The sequence below is a fragment of the Pocillopora damicornis genome, chromosome 5 (assembly GCF_964200805.1).
Source record: "Pocillopora damicornis chromosome 5, jaPocDami1.2, whole genome shotgun sequence".
Lineage (NCBI taxonomy): Eukaryota > Metazoa > Cnidaria > Anthozoa > Scleractinia > Pocilloporidae > Pocillopora > Pocillopora damicornis.
The window spans coordinates 16,382,176-16,397,179 of NC_142674.1; the positions used below are offsets into that span (position 1 = coordinate 16,382,176).

Genomic DNA, 15,004 nt, shown 5'->3' on the forward strand with positions numbered 1-15,004 from the left:
ACTGAAGAGGGGGAAATTGACGAGTGTGTTTCCCATAATTCTTAAAAAAACATATTTGACTTAAAAAACCTAAACATTTTTGTATCGCTTTCAATATTTGTCCTCGTAGCTATCTTTCCTTCCATAACGTTTTTATCTTAAACATTTTTCCTGTAAGTGTACTTCTGTTTCCCAGAGGTATTTTTCAAATGTAAATGACTAAACTAAACTGGAGGTTGACTGAAAACTCAAAAGTTAGTTAGCTTCCAGACTCTTTATTTTTTCAATTCCTCACTCGTTACTAACCCTAAAATACAACAACGCTTTGACATCACCGGCACGCTTCTATCTTAACAACTGCGTGAAGAGATCTTTTCTAGTTAAGTAATGTGCCAGATAAGTGCTAAGAGAGGTATTACATACAGCAAAAAAAGCGGAAGATCTCAATGAGAAAGTACTGAAAATGTTTTCCATTCAAAAATACTTCTTAAATTTTATGGTTAGTTTGTTCTGTGCTTATCATATTGCCTTTTCTTCTAGTGCATAAACGATTTCCATTTTTTGCGTTATCATTTGCGACCTCGATACCTCTCCTAGCTAATAAATGGAAAATTACTTGTCTTCTTGTAAAAGATAATATGTCAAGACAAACTTGACAATCATAATATCTTCTGGGTCCATGTGATCCAGTTCACAGCGCGGGATATTTGCTGCTACTTCCCCCTCCTTTATCTCCTTCGCCGGGAAAGGGAAAACCTTCTCCTCGCAGGAATCAGGCATCAATACTATTCTGTAGACATAAAGCGTAAAGTCATTAATGATTTGTGGTGAATCATGATAAAGTTGATTTTCTTTTTAACAGTTTTTAGGTTCGGAGACATGGTTTTAGATTTCCTAACTCCTGTATGGAAAAATTACGATATTGATGGTCGTTGTAAAATACGCCAGCTAAATGCAAGTACTTTGGCTTATCAGCAGCGATCATTTATCCTCTGTACTGCGTTCCAGAGCGAGAATCTATCCTTAATTACAAAGATGAGTCCCTAACCTCGTTCCTACTACCACTGCCGTCACTGCGGACACCAGTTCCAAGGAAAGTCCTGCAAATCGTATATGCGCCCTCCACCTGTTCCTATTCGGGCACCTGTACTCAGTGCTGAATAGGTGTGACCCCTTCACGTTATTCCATTTCTCTCCCCTCCAGCGGAAGGAGAACACTCCTCTTTCTTCCAAAATCCATCTCGGTTTGGCTCTCTGAAATGAAACCGAATGTTCAGTTCATGTTCATGTGATATCTTTTCTCATTATTTTTATAATTCTAGCGTCTCACCTTGAAATGCATTAGGCCCCGCAGACGCTGGACCTCCCCTTCCTGCAGAACACTGTGGGTGGCGGCTGCATTTGTCGAGTGCTGTGGCATGTTCTTCTGCTTTATTATGGCAGTGCAGCCAGTCACCGCACAGCGGACCGCTCTTTCTGAGCACTCGCTTAAGTGCAGTGTTAAGTGGAGCCTGCAAAATAATCAAAATAAGGACCAGGGATGAGCTGGCTAGTGAAACTTTTGGATATTTTGTTGGCCTTAAATAACCATTTGACTGTTGATTTCTTAATTAAACCGACAATATCTTACCGTGGAAGGCTTGTTCCGCAGCTTAGTGGGCACAGTACCCTCTTATTTGAGCAAAGGGAAGCAGTATGCTCCTCGAAAGATTCCCTGGTAATTTTTCTACCGCATTGCTGGCAAGGGAGTTTGTGCTTTGCACATTGCGCAGTGTGTGCTGCCATCCTCTCCCTTGCCACCATCTCTCCACAGCCATCATTGGCACACGCCGTTTGAAATTTTCCACACCTTTTCAAGTGCTGTTCGTGCTCGTGAAATTTTCCTTTCCATAGACAGCCGCTCTTATTACACTTGACATTAAAGTCTCCAATGATATCGTCGAGTGCGACATTGACGTGGAGGGTAACGTCTGTTCCGATCGGTGCTTTACAAAGTGGGCATTTGGGGAAAGTCTCAATGCCTATGAGTGTCGCGAGGCAGTGTCGACAGCCCGAATGCCCACATGCCAGAGTGACAGGCTTAACCATTGTCGATAGGCTTCAAAGTAAAAGATAATCAAGAGAGTTTAGTACATTTCCTTACAAAACTAGTATTGATAAGTCAAGTAATTCCTTCAAAGAGGCCCCTGCTAGCAAGGAATTCAGTTCAAACAGCTACAATTGTAAAAGTTGTCGAAGGAAAGTGGAATTTAACCATGGAACAATGATTCATAACTCAGAGTCAAAACAAACGCAGAACGTAAATCTGTTATTTGACAAATTACTATTTCGTCTAATTGGTCAAATTCCTGAGGGATGAGCAACATTTCTCTCCTCTCAGAAAGACAACTGCTGAAGTATAAACTATTTAGTACAGCTCGATCACAGAAGTAAGCAAGTGTGCGTTAATGATTTTCCTAGCGTTAATATTTAAACATCTCGTCCTTTTGCCAAAAGAAAATTACAATTTCGCTTATGATCTCTTTTCCCAGGAAATGCGAATATAGTTCCACAGTTAAAAAGAACTTCTGCCTTATGAATGCTCTGAATGCTGTCGGTCGTTCTCCTTAAATGTCAGGTTAAGCCTTGCTTTATTGCAGATTTTCACCTGACATCTTCAAGCTGGGTTTGGAAACCAGCGTAATTTGAAGTTCAGAGTTATGGTGGATGCTTGGCATACAGCTCTGCGTTGTCGAAAAATATAGACTTATCTGTCGACTTTTGAGCCTTTTTAGGAAATTAAGTGTTAGAAAATGTGCTTTCGTACATGTTTGTTGTTTCAGTTTAGATAATCAGTGGGCTAGATAGCCAAGTAAATTCCAGATTTTTTGCACTATTTTTCAGCGGAAATGTTGGTGAACCAAAGATACACCCACGACAATTGCGACTCGATATTAGGCTCTGTAAATTTGCGCAAAACATTTCGACGAATATCTTAAGTTTGGGAAAACAAAGAGACCTAAAAATTAAAAAAGTTCTTCCTTAACCTATCTCCTATGACATTTAAATTTCTTAACTACTCCACTGAAGATCTCTCTCTCTCGATGGGTGACAGCGAAAACGATCAGTTGCTGAAAGATAAAAATCATCACAAAACAAAAAAGACTTACCATACAGAACAGTTGAATAGCGCTCCGGGAGGAGAAGTAAACTCAAAATGCTCATTAGACATAGCGAATCTGGCAATGAATAAAGCAGCGAAGTGATCTAATCCAAGCAAAGTTTGCTTTTAGTGAAAGAACCAAGACTAACTGATAAGTAAACGATGTTTATAACCTTGTGAACCTCTATGGGAAATGTGTATTTCCTGGACAATTTGACACGTATTCATCAATAACAATTGATACTGATCTGGCAACAATCGATCCGCGAAATGACAGTTACCCAGGGTCAAGTTCCCTGTTCAAACAATCAAGTTTCCATTCTGCATGTGCGAGTGTGTGTGTGTATGTGTGTGTGGACATCATTTCCTGGAAAAGGGTAACTTGCCCGTTTCATGGAATTAAAGAACAACTAAACGAATAAAAGGGTGCGCTTAGCGGCATTTGCGGCAAACGATCCTAATATTGTTTAACTATCAATATAAATGTCCCGTAGCGACAGGCCTAGGTGACATGGGTGTGCCACGAAACAAAAGCCTTTTATTAATACGTATACACGTCGGTCAGTTTCATTTTCGGCGTGGTTTCGCGTCATCCTTGGGAATATTAGTGCAGCAAGGAGTTAAGCATTTTAGATTAAGTGTTTAACTCCACGAGATGAACCATAGCAAGCGCGCTTTCCAAAGAACTGTTGTCTTTTTGGATAAACGGCACAGAAGCGTGCCAAACAAGACTGAGCTGGGCAGGCTCGCTACCGCCAAGCGGATTTCTGATATATCGTTTACAAAGAACGACAGCTCTTCCCAAATCGGAGACTTACTGGTGAGAGCATTTCCTCCCCTTACAGGAAAAGACCTTAGCAGGTAAGTGCTGCTGCCTTCATAATCTGTATCGTAGGGTAGAAAATGGTTTCAGAGAAAAGAGTGAAAAGTACCGTAATAAAAGCAGCGAAATGCCGAAAAGGGGCAAGATTGGATGTAAACGTGGATGAGAGAAAACTAAGGTTGCTAAAATCTTCCTTTAGATGTCTTGCAACATTGAGAAGCTGTCGCCAGTAGACAGGATAAGCATCGGACATAAAAAACATTTAAACAGTTTGCTTACCCGTTTAAAAAAAAAAGCTATCCGTTTAAAGTTCCACGGAAAGCTTTGGACTGTTTGCCTAACATTCTGTAATAGGCAGTTCGAAGTATCAATCTTGCGTTCGCTCGATACTCGCCGGTTCTTGAAATACAGAAAGACCGTATCTTATTTTGGTTTTATCTTTTGTGTGATCATAGTAAGCGAGTTTCCGTCGCATCCTTTGACAAACAAGTTAAATCGGGTACTCTCTTTCTGTTTATATCATCTTGATTCATCATTCTTGGTTTTATTGACAATCATTTTAACGGCCCCGCTTGGTGCGTGACACCGATTCGACCTTTTATTTGCATTGGAACTTCATTGCGTTATTTGACCTTGAAAGGTCTCGGCTTCAGACAAGGTGGCGGCATTGCATATGCAAATTTGTTTCGCGAAACTTCCGAACAGGAAGAAATGAAGTTCATTTTCAATACTAATAAGAATAAACAAAGGAGAAGATTATGAGTTTCTCGCGGTAGCCGTTCAGGATATTCAGCAGCGAAACTATTCTCAGTAAATTGCGCTTATTTCATGAATGTCACACGAAAGCGGCAGTAATTAACCCAGAAATAAAATGCGCAAGTATATATATGTTATTTGCCGGCTGGGAGGTGCGTATGGTGAAAAACTGTGACCGAGGTCTTGAAAATACTGCCCGAGGCCGTAGGCCGAGGGCAGCATTTTCAAGACCGAGGTCACAGTTTTTCACCATACGGACCGACCCTTAGCCGGTAAATAACATATTTATTGTTTTTAAACTTGACGAAATTCTTTCCGATAGAACCCGAATGACTTATGGCCGTAAATACGGCAAGATCTTCCATAAACTGAACAATTTTTGAGTGAGTAAATGGTAGTTAAAATAGAGGTGATGCAAATTTAAGAGAGATTCCTCAGCGAAACATTTTCATTTCCGTAACGATAAAGGTGATTTAAAAGGCTTCCAAACAAACTTTGAAACATTATTTTTACAAGTATCTGTCACAATCTGACACCTGTCAATTAGAGAGCGCACAAGAAAAAAAAAAAATCGTAGGAACATTTGAAAACCAACAGAACTAGTTTGGCAAGGACTGTCACGACAATGTTTTCTTAAAAATCAGTTAATGATCTAACGGAAAGTATTATTTACTCTCATCGACCATTCATTCATGTACGAAGATTTACCTCTGTTCATTAAGTAAACGGCGAGGAAAGTAATTGTGAGTAAATTCAATTTTTTTATTTTGAAGTTGTGGGAGTTTGCTCGTTTGTTTGCTGTAATGGCGTGTTTAACTCTGATCTTTCCTTCACAAAAACTAAATTCGAACGGCACACTCCAACGAGACACAAGGGAATTTAATGCAGCCTTTTCTCAATTCCTTCAATTTCTGTTGTGCAATTTAAGGTACAAATGTCCAAATTGAACGGAATTGGAAAGACTCACCAGGAGCGTATATTTGTTGTAGAACTTAAATTAAAACTTCGCTCGCTTTTTTTTTACTATGAACAAATTGCTCGAGAAAATTCAGATATTAAATGAATGAAAGTTCCATCGTTCAGTTTAACTGTAACCAAATACCTCACATTTCAACTTTCTGGGTACTTTTTGTGAACGATCAAAATTAATTGCAGACGGTTTTTAAGCCGCTTGTCAACCAACGTAATGACACTATTGTTTATACAAATTCATTCTGAAACCAATATTATTCTGTCAACCAAAGTGATTTGATAGAGAGAAAAGAGAGGATTCATAAGTTATTTATCGGCTTGAGGTAGTGACCGACGTGTTTGCTTAAAAATACTGCCCAGCCGGAAAACGAGGTATATTTATGAAAAATGACAACGAAAGTTGTGATGTACTCGGCGACTCAAGAAAGCGTTACCGTGGCCCGTGGGCAGAGATAGGAAAATACTGACCGGGTAAAGAACCAATCAGATGGCAAGATTCGTTACCGTGCCCTCTGAAAAAACAATAAATGCTAGTTATTACTTTTCAAATTATCATGCTCAATATTTTCGCTTTAAAGGATAATTATCCGTTGTCACTCTGAAAGTTTTTCCGCAGAAGATCTCGCCAGCTCAACCACAGCCGTTAAACATTAATTTTAAGCTCATCGTTTGTCAATTTTGGTCAACCGTTTCTCGGTTTAAGCTATCCGTTTTTGGACTTTGGTCAACTGTTTAACGTTTCGGGCTGACCGTTTTTATTTTTGGTCAACCGTTTAACAGTGTGAGCCATCCGTTTTTGAACTTTGGTCAACCGTTTAACGTTTCGTGCTATCCGTTTTTATTTTTGGTCAACGGTTTGAAGACCTAAGCTATCCGTTTTTGGACTTTGGTCAACCGTTTAAATTTTTTGCCATCCGGTTAAGCGGTTATGGCATCCGTTTAAACGCTCGAGTTAACCGTTTACTATCCGTTTACAACCGTTTTTCGAGACCATTTAACGGAAAAGCGTTAGTGTCCGTTTTCCCGTGGAGGGTCACATTTAACTCTTACTTATGTAAATTCTCTAAAATTATTAAACACTTAAAAACAGCGTGAGCTGCGGTAGCATAATAAGTTATTTTATGTGTCTTCGTGACAGACACTTTCATTGCTATGGTCTAATTTGTTTTTTTTTTTTGACAAATTTTCAGAACACTGAAGAGATGACTAACTTGGAGCAGTCACTGGTAGGTGCAAAAGTCATAAATTAAAAAATAGAGGTTTAATTCTCGATTTCAGATCTGAACCCTTTAACTCCAGAGATCTGATTACGAATTCTCCCCTCTCGTTGCTACACATTTCCTTGTAAACCACTTGTGAGAATTTGGTGTTTTTAAATCAACATAACAACATCTACCTGATAAGTTTAGGTATTCTCATTACTTGTTAGCTAGATCATGAAGGAATATTATAGGGAGAAGTTAGAGGTTAATCACTCCTGGGAGTTAAAGAGTTAAATGATGACCTCTGTTTTTATTTGTAACTGTACTTATTTTAACATTGATCTGGTATCCTTACAATATTCCCCTTTCCTAATACCTCCAGGGCCACTGTTGACAAGCTCTTCCTAAGCCCTGTCCAGTGTGACCTGGTATCCTCAGATCATTCCCCTTTGTAATCCCTCCGGGGCCACTGTTGACCAGCTCTTCGTGAGAAGTGTCCAGTTGGACCTGGTATCCTTAGATCATTCCCCTTCGTAATCCCTCCGGGGCCACTGTTGACCAGCTCTTCGTGAGAAGTGTCCAGTTGGACCTGGTATCCTTAGATCATTCCCCTTTGTAATCCCTCCGGGCCACTGTTGACCAGCTCTTCGTGAGAAGTGTCCAGTTGGACCTGGTATCCTTAGATCACTCCCCTTTGTAATCCCTCCGGGGCCACTGTTGACCAGCTCTTCGTGAGAAGTGTCCAGTGCGACCTGGTATCCTTAGATCATTCCCCTCTGGTATCCTTAGATCATTCCCCTTTGTAATCCCTCCGGGGCCACTGTTGACCAGCTCTTTGAGAGAAGTATCCAGTTGGACCTGGTATCCTTAGATCATTCCCCTTCGTAACCCCTTCGGGGCCACTGTTGACCAGCTCTTCGTGAGAAGTGTCCAGTGCAACCTGGTATCCTTAGATCATTCCCCTCTGGTATCCTTAGATCATTCCCCTTTGTAATCCCTCCGGGGCCACTGTTGACCAGCTCTTCGTGAGAAGTGTCCAGTTGGACCTGGTATCCTTAGATCATTCCCCTTTCTAATCCCTCTGGGGCCACTGTTGACCAGCTCTTCGTGAGAAGTGTCCAGTTGGACCTGGTATCCTTAGATCATTCCCCTTCGTAATCCCTCCGGGGCCACTGTTGACCAGCTCTTCGTGAGAAGTGTCCAGTTGGACCTGGTATCCTTAGATCATTCCCCTTTGTAATCCCTCCGGGGCCACTGTTGACCAGCTCTTCGTGAGAAGTGTCCAGTTGGACCTGGTATCCTTAGATTATTCCCCTTCGTAATCCCTCCGGGCCACTGTTGACCAGCTCTTCGTGAGAAGTGTCCAGTTGGACCTGGTATCCTTAGATCACTCCCTTTTGTAATCCCTCCGGGGCCACTGTTGACCAGCTCTTCGTGAGAAGTGTCCAGTGCGACCTGGTATCCTTAGATCATTCCCCTTTGTAATCCCTCCGGGGCCACTGTTGACCAGCTCTTCGTGAGAAGTGTCCAGTTGGACCTGGTATCCTTAGATCATTCCCCTTAGTAATCCCTCCGGGGCCACTGTTGACCAGCTCTTTGTGAGAAGTGTCCAGTTGGACCTGGTATCCTTAGATCATTCCCCTTCGTAATCCCTCCGGGGCCACTGTTGACCAGCTCTTCGTGAGAAGTGTCCAGTTGGACCTGGTATCCTTAGATCATTCCCCTTCGTAATCCCTCCGGGGCCACTGTTGACCAGCTCTTCGTGAGAAGTGTCCAGTGCGACCTGGTATCCTTAGATCATTTCCCTTTTGTATTCCCTCCGGGGCCACTGTTGACCAGCTCTTTGTGAGAAGTGTCCAGTGCGACCTGGTATCCTTAGATCATTCCCCTTTGTAATCCCTCCGAGGCCACTGTTGACCAGCTCTTTGTGAGAAGTGTCCAGTTGGACCTGGTATCCTTAGATCATTCCCCTTTGTAATCCCTCCGGGGCCACTGTTGACCAGCTCTTCGTGAGAAGTGTCCAGTGCGACCTGGTATCCTTAGATATCCTGGTATACTTTGACCAGGCTCTTCTTATGTATTCTTAATTTTTTTTTTCAAAATCCAGCTAGACAGTAAGCTCTATACGTTGTCCCCTTACCCTTCTCCTCATCCCAAAAAACTGTTATGAAGTATCCCCTAACCTTAACTCTAACCTGATGTTTTTAATTTGTGGTTAATATTAATACTTAATCGGATACTTCATGACAAATGTCATTTTTTGCTATGGTTATTCCCTACAATGTAAAGCTTTTTTCCTGATGAATTGCCCCACCCCCCAGCCTTCCTTGTCCCCTTAGTCCACTCATGTATTCTGCAGTGTGCTTTATTATTTTTATTTTTTGTTCATTATAATGATGGTCATAACTCATTCTTCAGACATTAATTTGAAAAGTAATTTGGGTTTGTTAGCTGTGAGATTTCTTCACTGTTCCAGGATTAAAAAAGTTAAGAATCAAATGATTTATGACTCAATTTCTTATGGGTCCTTTTAATCTTCCTGGGTGTGTTGCAGCTGGCCTTTCAACTTGTTCTCTAGTTATTGATAAAAGCAAGAAGGACATCATTTGTGGAGTTATCTTCCTCTCCAGAGTTGATGGAATCGATGTAATTCTCATTGTTACTATTTGTATGGCTTTCACTTTGCTCTACTTATCTTCAGCTATGTTGGGGTTTTCACTCTCTTGCAAGGATTGTTTACATGTTAAATCTCTTTCCTTCAGTTGTGTTTGCAAACCAGGGCCTTCAGGATTCATTTGGAAAAGCCAATACCTTGCAAAAACCTCCACTGTGTAGTTCTTAGTGTTGTAGATATGTTAGTCAAGTCAATGTTTCTTGAGGCACTTTACCCCCTCTTGCAAAATTGTTTACCTTTGTACATTCTTCAAACCAATCTTTCCCAGCATAATCAGGGAGACTTTTTCCTGTGTTTTTGTGGTGGTTTCTTTTTTGTTCTCCTTTGGCTGCTCTGCTCTTTTCTTCTTATTGAACTGCATTACCTTGATATGCTGGAGGTTATCAACCACACATGTTGCCTTCATGATCCCTTGCTTTTCAATTTTGAGGCAAGGATAACAATTTCCTCACTTCTTGCAGAGAGGATGAAGTGTGTCGAGTTCAGGATGTTAAATGCAACACAGGATACAGACACTTGGAGAGAGAAGCCAAAGTTATTGAAGCATATTCAAGAAATCTGCGAAGACACCACATCAGAAAGAGAAGAAGTAATCAAGAAAACTATCGAAAATCGAAAGGAAAAAGAAAAGGTTCGAAATCGACATGTTACTAGAACAAAGTAATTGAGGCGGAAACCTGCTGGGTAATAATCTTCCAATATGTTTACTGCACCCTCCTTGCCTTGCTGTCCCTGAAAGAGAGTAGATGTTGAGAGTTTTTTGCTTGCTGTTTGGTCAAGATGTGACATACCTCGCACAGCTCTTGTGAAGATATCATTTCAGTTATGCCAAGAAAGCAGAACTACCACAAATATCAGGCAAGAACTTAGCAGTAAAGTCAAGATGTGACATACCTCACACAGCTCTTATGAAGATACCATTTCAGTAATGCCAAGAGGGTCAAACTACCTCAAACCTCAAGAAGTCAGAGATTAAGAGTACTCCTTCATGTATCCTGAAGAGTATGGCATAGATGAGAAGTACAAAAGCAACTCTCACAGATGCACAACAGTGAGGAAGAGCTCGACAATGCTAAAGATGAGGGATATTGCGCACATCTAACCCGATAAAATGTCTTTTAATAAGAGTACCTAGCTTTGAAAATTGTTGTGATGGAAACAGCCATATAAGTGCAGAACACATATTATTAAGCTGACAAAAGCATATAGTACATGTAGTGTTATCTAAACAGTACAAAATCCATGTAAAATCCACAATTGCTAAGATACTTTAAAAATTGTTGGGAAAACAGTACAAAATCCATGTAAAATCCACAATTGCTAAGATACTTTAAAAATTGTTGGGATGAAAAGTCATGCAAATGCAGAGGATGTATAATTATATGAGCAGAAGCATGTTTCTATACTTTTTGTTTGTTTCTGAACATGTAGATATATCAAAATAGTATGAAATCATGTAAACTCTACAAATACTGAGATACTTTGAAAATTGTTGGGATGGAAACAGTCATGCATATACTTTTTGTTTATTTTTGAACATGTAGTGTTATCTAAATAGTGTAAAATCATGTAAACTCTAGAGTTACTCAGATACTTTGAAAATTGTTGGGATGGAAACAGTCGTGCATATACTTTTTGTTTATTTTTGAACATGTAGTGTTATCTAAATAGTGTAAAATCATGTAAACTCTACAGTTACTCAGATACTTTGAAAATTGTTGGGATGGAAACTGTCATGTATATACTTTTTGTTGATTTTTGAACATGTAGTTTCACATAAATAGGATACAAAACTCTACAATTACTGAGATATTTAGTGTGACCTCCCTCCTTCCAACAGTTGATTTAGGGGGATGGTTCCCCCTCAAAGCCATTATTTTTCTGTAGACTCGTCTCGGACCCAACCCCTCCCACCTCCTTAACCCTAAGGAGTCCAAATTGTATGAAAGTGTTCATAAATGGGCCATTAGATTATTTAAACTCTCTGGATAATACTTCCCAGCGGCACCTACACGAGGGTGATATGCCACTCATCCCATGAGTGGCATACTACCCTCTGCCTATGTTTCATTGCAGGTGTCATTCAAAGGAAACTACCCCTCAGATGAAGAGGAACTCTCAGAGACAATGAACGGTAAACACAAAAGTAAATAGATTATGATGACCAATGTTAACACCACCAACTTCATAATTAGTCTTAATAACTCTTACTCATAATAACTCTTCTTCTTTATCAAACTTCCTTGTGCAATGTTTGTGCCATGATGAAGCACAGTGAGGTACCTGTTTCTTCCTGTGAATTACCAAAAACATTTAAATTGTTTGTTAATTTTATTTGAGGGTACATCCCAAAATATTTCCAACAAGCCCCTTAGTTTGTTATTTTTATCATCAGTTGTTAGTATCTACACATGACCAACCCATATTTTTGCCTTTATTCCAGTGAGCACATTACAACATTCAACTAATCTCTCATTTTTTCACCTTTTTTCACATGTAAACAAAAGATGAAGACCATGAAAAGAAAGATGAAGGAGCCAGGATGGAGAAAAAAAAGAGAAAGGACCAAAGATCTCACAGGAATCGAAAGGGAAAGAGAAAAAGGGAAGATGCCAAACACTAGAAATAAGTTGTATACCATCACTCGTGATCAGTACTACCAGTAAACTTGATCATACCGAGACAAAGGCAGATCCAAAATTACTACTAAATTCATTTTATATGTACCTCACCTAACCATAAGTTCACAAGTGTAAGCCATTAAATGATATTCTATTATAATTTAAGGGTTTTTTGTTTGTTTGATATACTGGCTATGTGTAAAGGTAAACAACTTTATTCTCCACCTTTTCATTTCAAGTAGTATATAGAAATAGATAACATGTACAGTAGAAACTTGAGTTAATAGAGTGCCAAGGGGCTGGAGACATTGGTTGGCTATATTTAGGGTTTGTTATATCGAGGTTCTGTGGCATTTATATTACTGTAACTTTAGCTGGGCTGAAACAGAAGTATTGTTTGTCATATCAAGAACTTCGTTGTATAGAGGTTCGTTAAATCAAGGTTCCACTGTACCATTAACTTACTATTTCCTACTTAACCCTTTAATCCCTAAGAGTGACTAGAATCTAATTTCTCCTGACAATATCATCCTTCAATCACACATAAGGTCATGAGAGTCTAGGAAATGATCACCAACTGGAGAAGTTCTTAATTATTAAACAAACTCTCCTTGTCAGCACCTGTGTAAATGTGTAAGTACAGTATGGAGAGTGTGCATACTGATGTTAGAGTGTAGAGGGTTAATGTTGAATGAACACAACACAGCCTACAGTACAACAATGTCTACATTCATTCAGAAAGTGCACTGTTAACCCTTTACACCCTAACATCAGGAGGGGATATTCTCAATACCAGTCTTTATACATTTCCCAAGTGTTAACAACAAAAATTAGTTTAACAATCAAGAGTGTCTTAAGCTGGTGAACATTTCCTTTGTTTTTGTTACCTGAATGTGTAATTCAGGGGTGATGTTGTAAGGAGAAGTTTGATGCTAGTCACTCATAGGGGTCAAACGATTAATCATAGCCCTTAAGTTTTTTAAGAAAGTTATTCCCTATAAAGTTGTGTTCATTCAGTTCAGTTAAGATCCATTACACAATGCCTCTGTTATATTTAGGCAGTAAGTATGTTGACTGAGTCCAGAATCTTAACCCTTTGACTCCCAAGATCTGATTGTTAATTCTCCTTTCTAGCTGCTGCATATTTCCTTGTGTATTAGTTACAAGAATTTGGTGTTTTGATCAAGATGACAACTTCTACCTGATAAGTTTGAGTATTCTCATCACCTGTTTGCTAAATGATGTATAAGTGTTACTAATAGGGAGAAGTTACATGTCAATCACTTCTGGGAGTTAAAAAGTTATCAATAAGGCTGTAAGGATTTTCTGCTAAGATCTTGACTAAAGGATCATCACTATCTCTTACAAAGAAAAAAAATTGAAATACTTAAGAGGTTGTCTCTCTTATTTCCACCCGGTCAATTTCATGTCAAAAATAATTTTCCCTGATATATAGGGGTCAGAATATGTTAAAGTTTGCCTTTTCAAATATATGGAGAGGGAAATTCTAACTTTCTTAGCAAACTAGAAAGGTTGTTAAGGGATCTGATATAAATGTCGTGGCTTAACTATGCAAATCAAATATTTTACAATGTTACAAAATATGCGTATTATTCAATTTCCGAGATGTTGTGATAGTCCCTACCAACTGGTGAAATAATTATGGCCCCTAATGCAGCCAGAAAATTATTTCAAATCAAACCAAATCTAACTTAGTTCTTTCCTAAGTATAGTCTTTCTGTTGACAGAGTTTAAGGTGAAATTGGCAGGGTGGAAATAAGAGAGATGGCCTCTTAAGCCGTAAAGATCTAATTCTGGATGCCTCAGAATTCCTTGTTAGTTGTCAGTGTAGATGGGCTAGATGTCACCAAGCCTACATTTAATAGTGAGACAACTCAACATTTTGCAACTCGCTAAGGCCAAAGGAACATCCAGTGACAGACAAAAATCCTCATGTTTACAAGCAATTAAGTACTTTTCCCAAGCTGCAAGCCTAAATATTCAGCTGAGTGTTTTGTCTTTAGGAATGAGAGTTTGAAAAACACAGTTTAGTAACCATATTACTTTGCTCAGAAGTATTACCTCCAGCTCGAGGTTTTTGAGATACAAGTTTGCTTTAAAAGGTTGCTACTTTTGGTTAGTTCGGTAAGAAGGAAAGGAATTGCGTTGCAGAGTGGTTGAATGGTTTATAAAATCTTGCTCTAAACCAGAAGTTGTTTTATTTGTTTTTAAAAAAGTATACATATATCACTGAACGTTCATCTAAAAGTGACACAAGTTTATCTAAAAGTGACACAAGTATTCCCCTGCGTAGTTAACCATAAAAATTTTACATTTTACAATAAACTAAGGATTACCAAAAGTTTGTTCTTGTCTGTATTAAGTCCCATTCCAGCGAAGTTTAAGTTTAAGTTTAAGTTTATCCTTCTATACCCGAAATGACTACACCTGACCTGGGGTTTCCGTGCTTTGGGGAAATTTCTGTTTCCATTACATTTGCTCCCACTTCCTTTTACACCTTCCCTTTGAATGCTATCTCTGAAACTTAACGAAAACTTACGAAATACTCACCTAATGACCAAGGTTCTTGCCACAACACTACCTGCCATCGTCCTCCTCAATCAGTGTTTGACTCTTTCCCAGTCTTTCTCGTTAGTACTGTAACCGAGCTCGATTAGTTATCGAGCTCGATAAGTTATCGAGCTCGATAACTAATCGAGCTCGATTAGTAATCGTACTCGATTAGCAATCGAGCTCGACTTGTAGTTATCGAGCTCGATTATCAAACGTAGTTTGCTTATCGAGCAGGAATGGTAATCGAGTACGACAAATCGG

At 39.4% G+C, this 15,004-nt stretch overlaps 1 protein-coding gene and 1 long non-coding RNA gene across 9 annotated transcripts; one reads left to right on the forward strand and one right to left on the reverse strand.

The window, feature by feature from the left end:
- Window positions 1-234: 234 nt before the first annotated feature.
- Window positions 235-14,995, reverse strand: LOC149045650 (TNF receptor-associated factor 5-like). Of its 2 annotated transcripts, XM_089207377.1 has the most exons (6): window positions 14,741-14,995; window positions 11,760-11,841; window positions 1,610-2,077; window positions 1,310-1,490; window positions 1,028-1,233; window positions 235-769 (listed from the first exon to the last, which is right to left on the reverse strand). In XM_089207377.1, exons 3-6 carry the CDS (start codon window positions 2,065-2,067, stop codon window positions 592-594), a joined length of 1,023 nt encoding a protein of 340 aa, XP_089063503.1. In that variant the 5' UTR covers window positions 2,068-2,077; window positions 11,760-11,841; window positions 14,741-14,995; the 3' UTR covers window positions 235-591. The 2 variants fall into 2 exon arrangements, with proteins under 2 accessions (XP_089063503.1, XP_089063502.1); XM_089207376.1 differs by lacking the exons at window positions 11,760-11,841; window positions 14,741-14,995 and adding an exon at window positions 3,129-3,696.
- Window positions 3,692-14,534, forward strand: LOC149045651 (uncharacterized). Of its 7 annotated transcripts, none has more exons than XR_016186890.1 (4): window positions 3,692-3,982; window positions 6,863-6,898; window positions 10,010-11,682; window positions 12,056-14,534. It is a non-coding gene; the product is annotated as an uncharacterized LOC149045651 (long non-coding RNA). The 7 variants fall into 7 exon arrangements; XR_016186889.1 differs by having other exon boundaries at window positions 11,625-11,682; XR_016186891.1 differs by having other exon boundaries at window positions 3,842-3,982; window positions 11,625-11,682.
- Window positions 14,996-15,004: the final 9 nt, after the last annotated feature.

Bases quoted from the DNA above. Each gene is read 5' to 3' on its own strand.
- LOC149045650 (XM_089207376.1), bottom strand. From the start codon at position 3,190: ATGTCTAATGAGCATTTTGAGTTTACTTCTCCTCCCGGAGCGCTATTC. The intron at 1,491-1,609 runs GTAAGATATTGT...ATTATTTTGCAG, and splicing joins TGCGGAACAAGCCTTCCACG to GCTCCACTTAACACTGCACT. The intron at 1,234-1,309 runs GTGAGACGCTAG...GTTTCATTTCAG, and splicing joins GGGGCCTAATGCATTTCAAG to AGAGCCAAACCGAGATGGAT.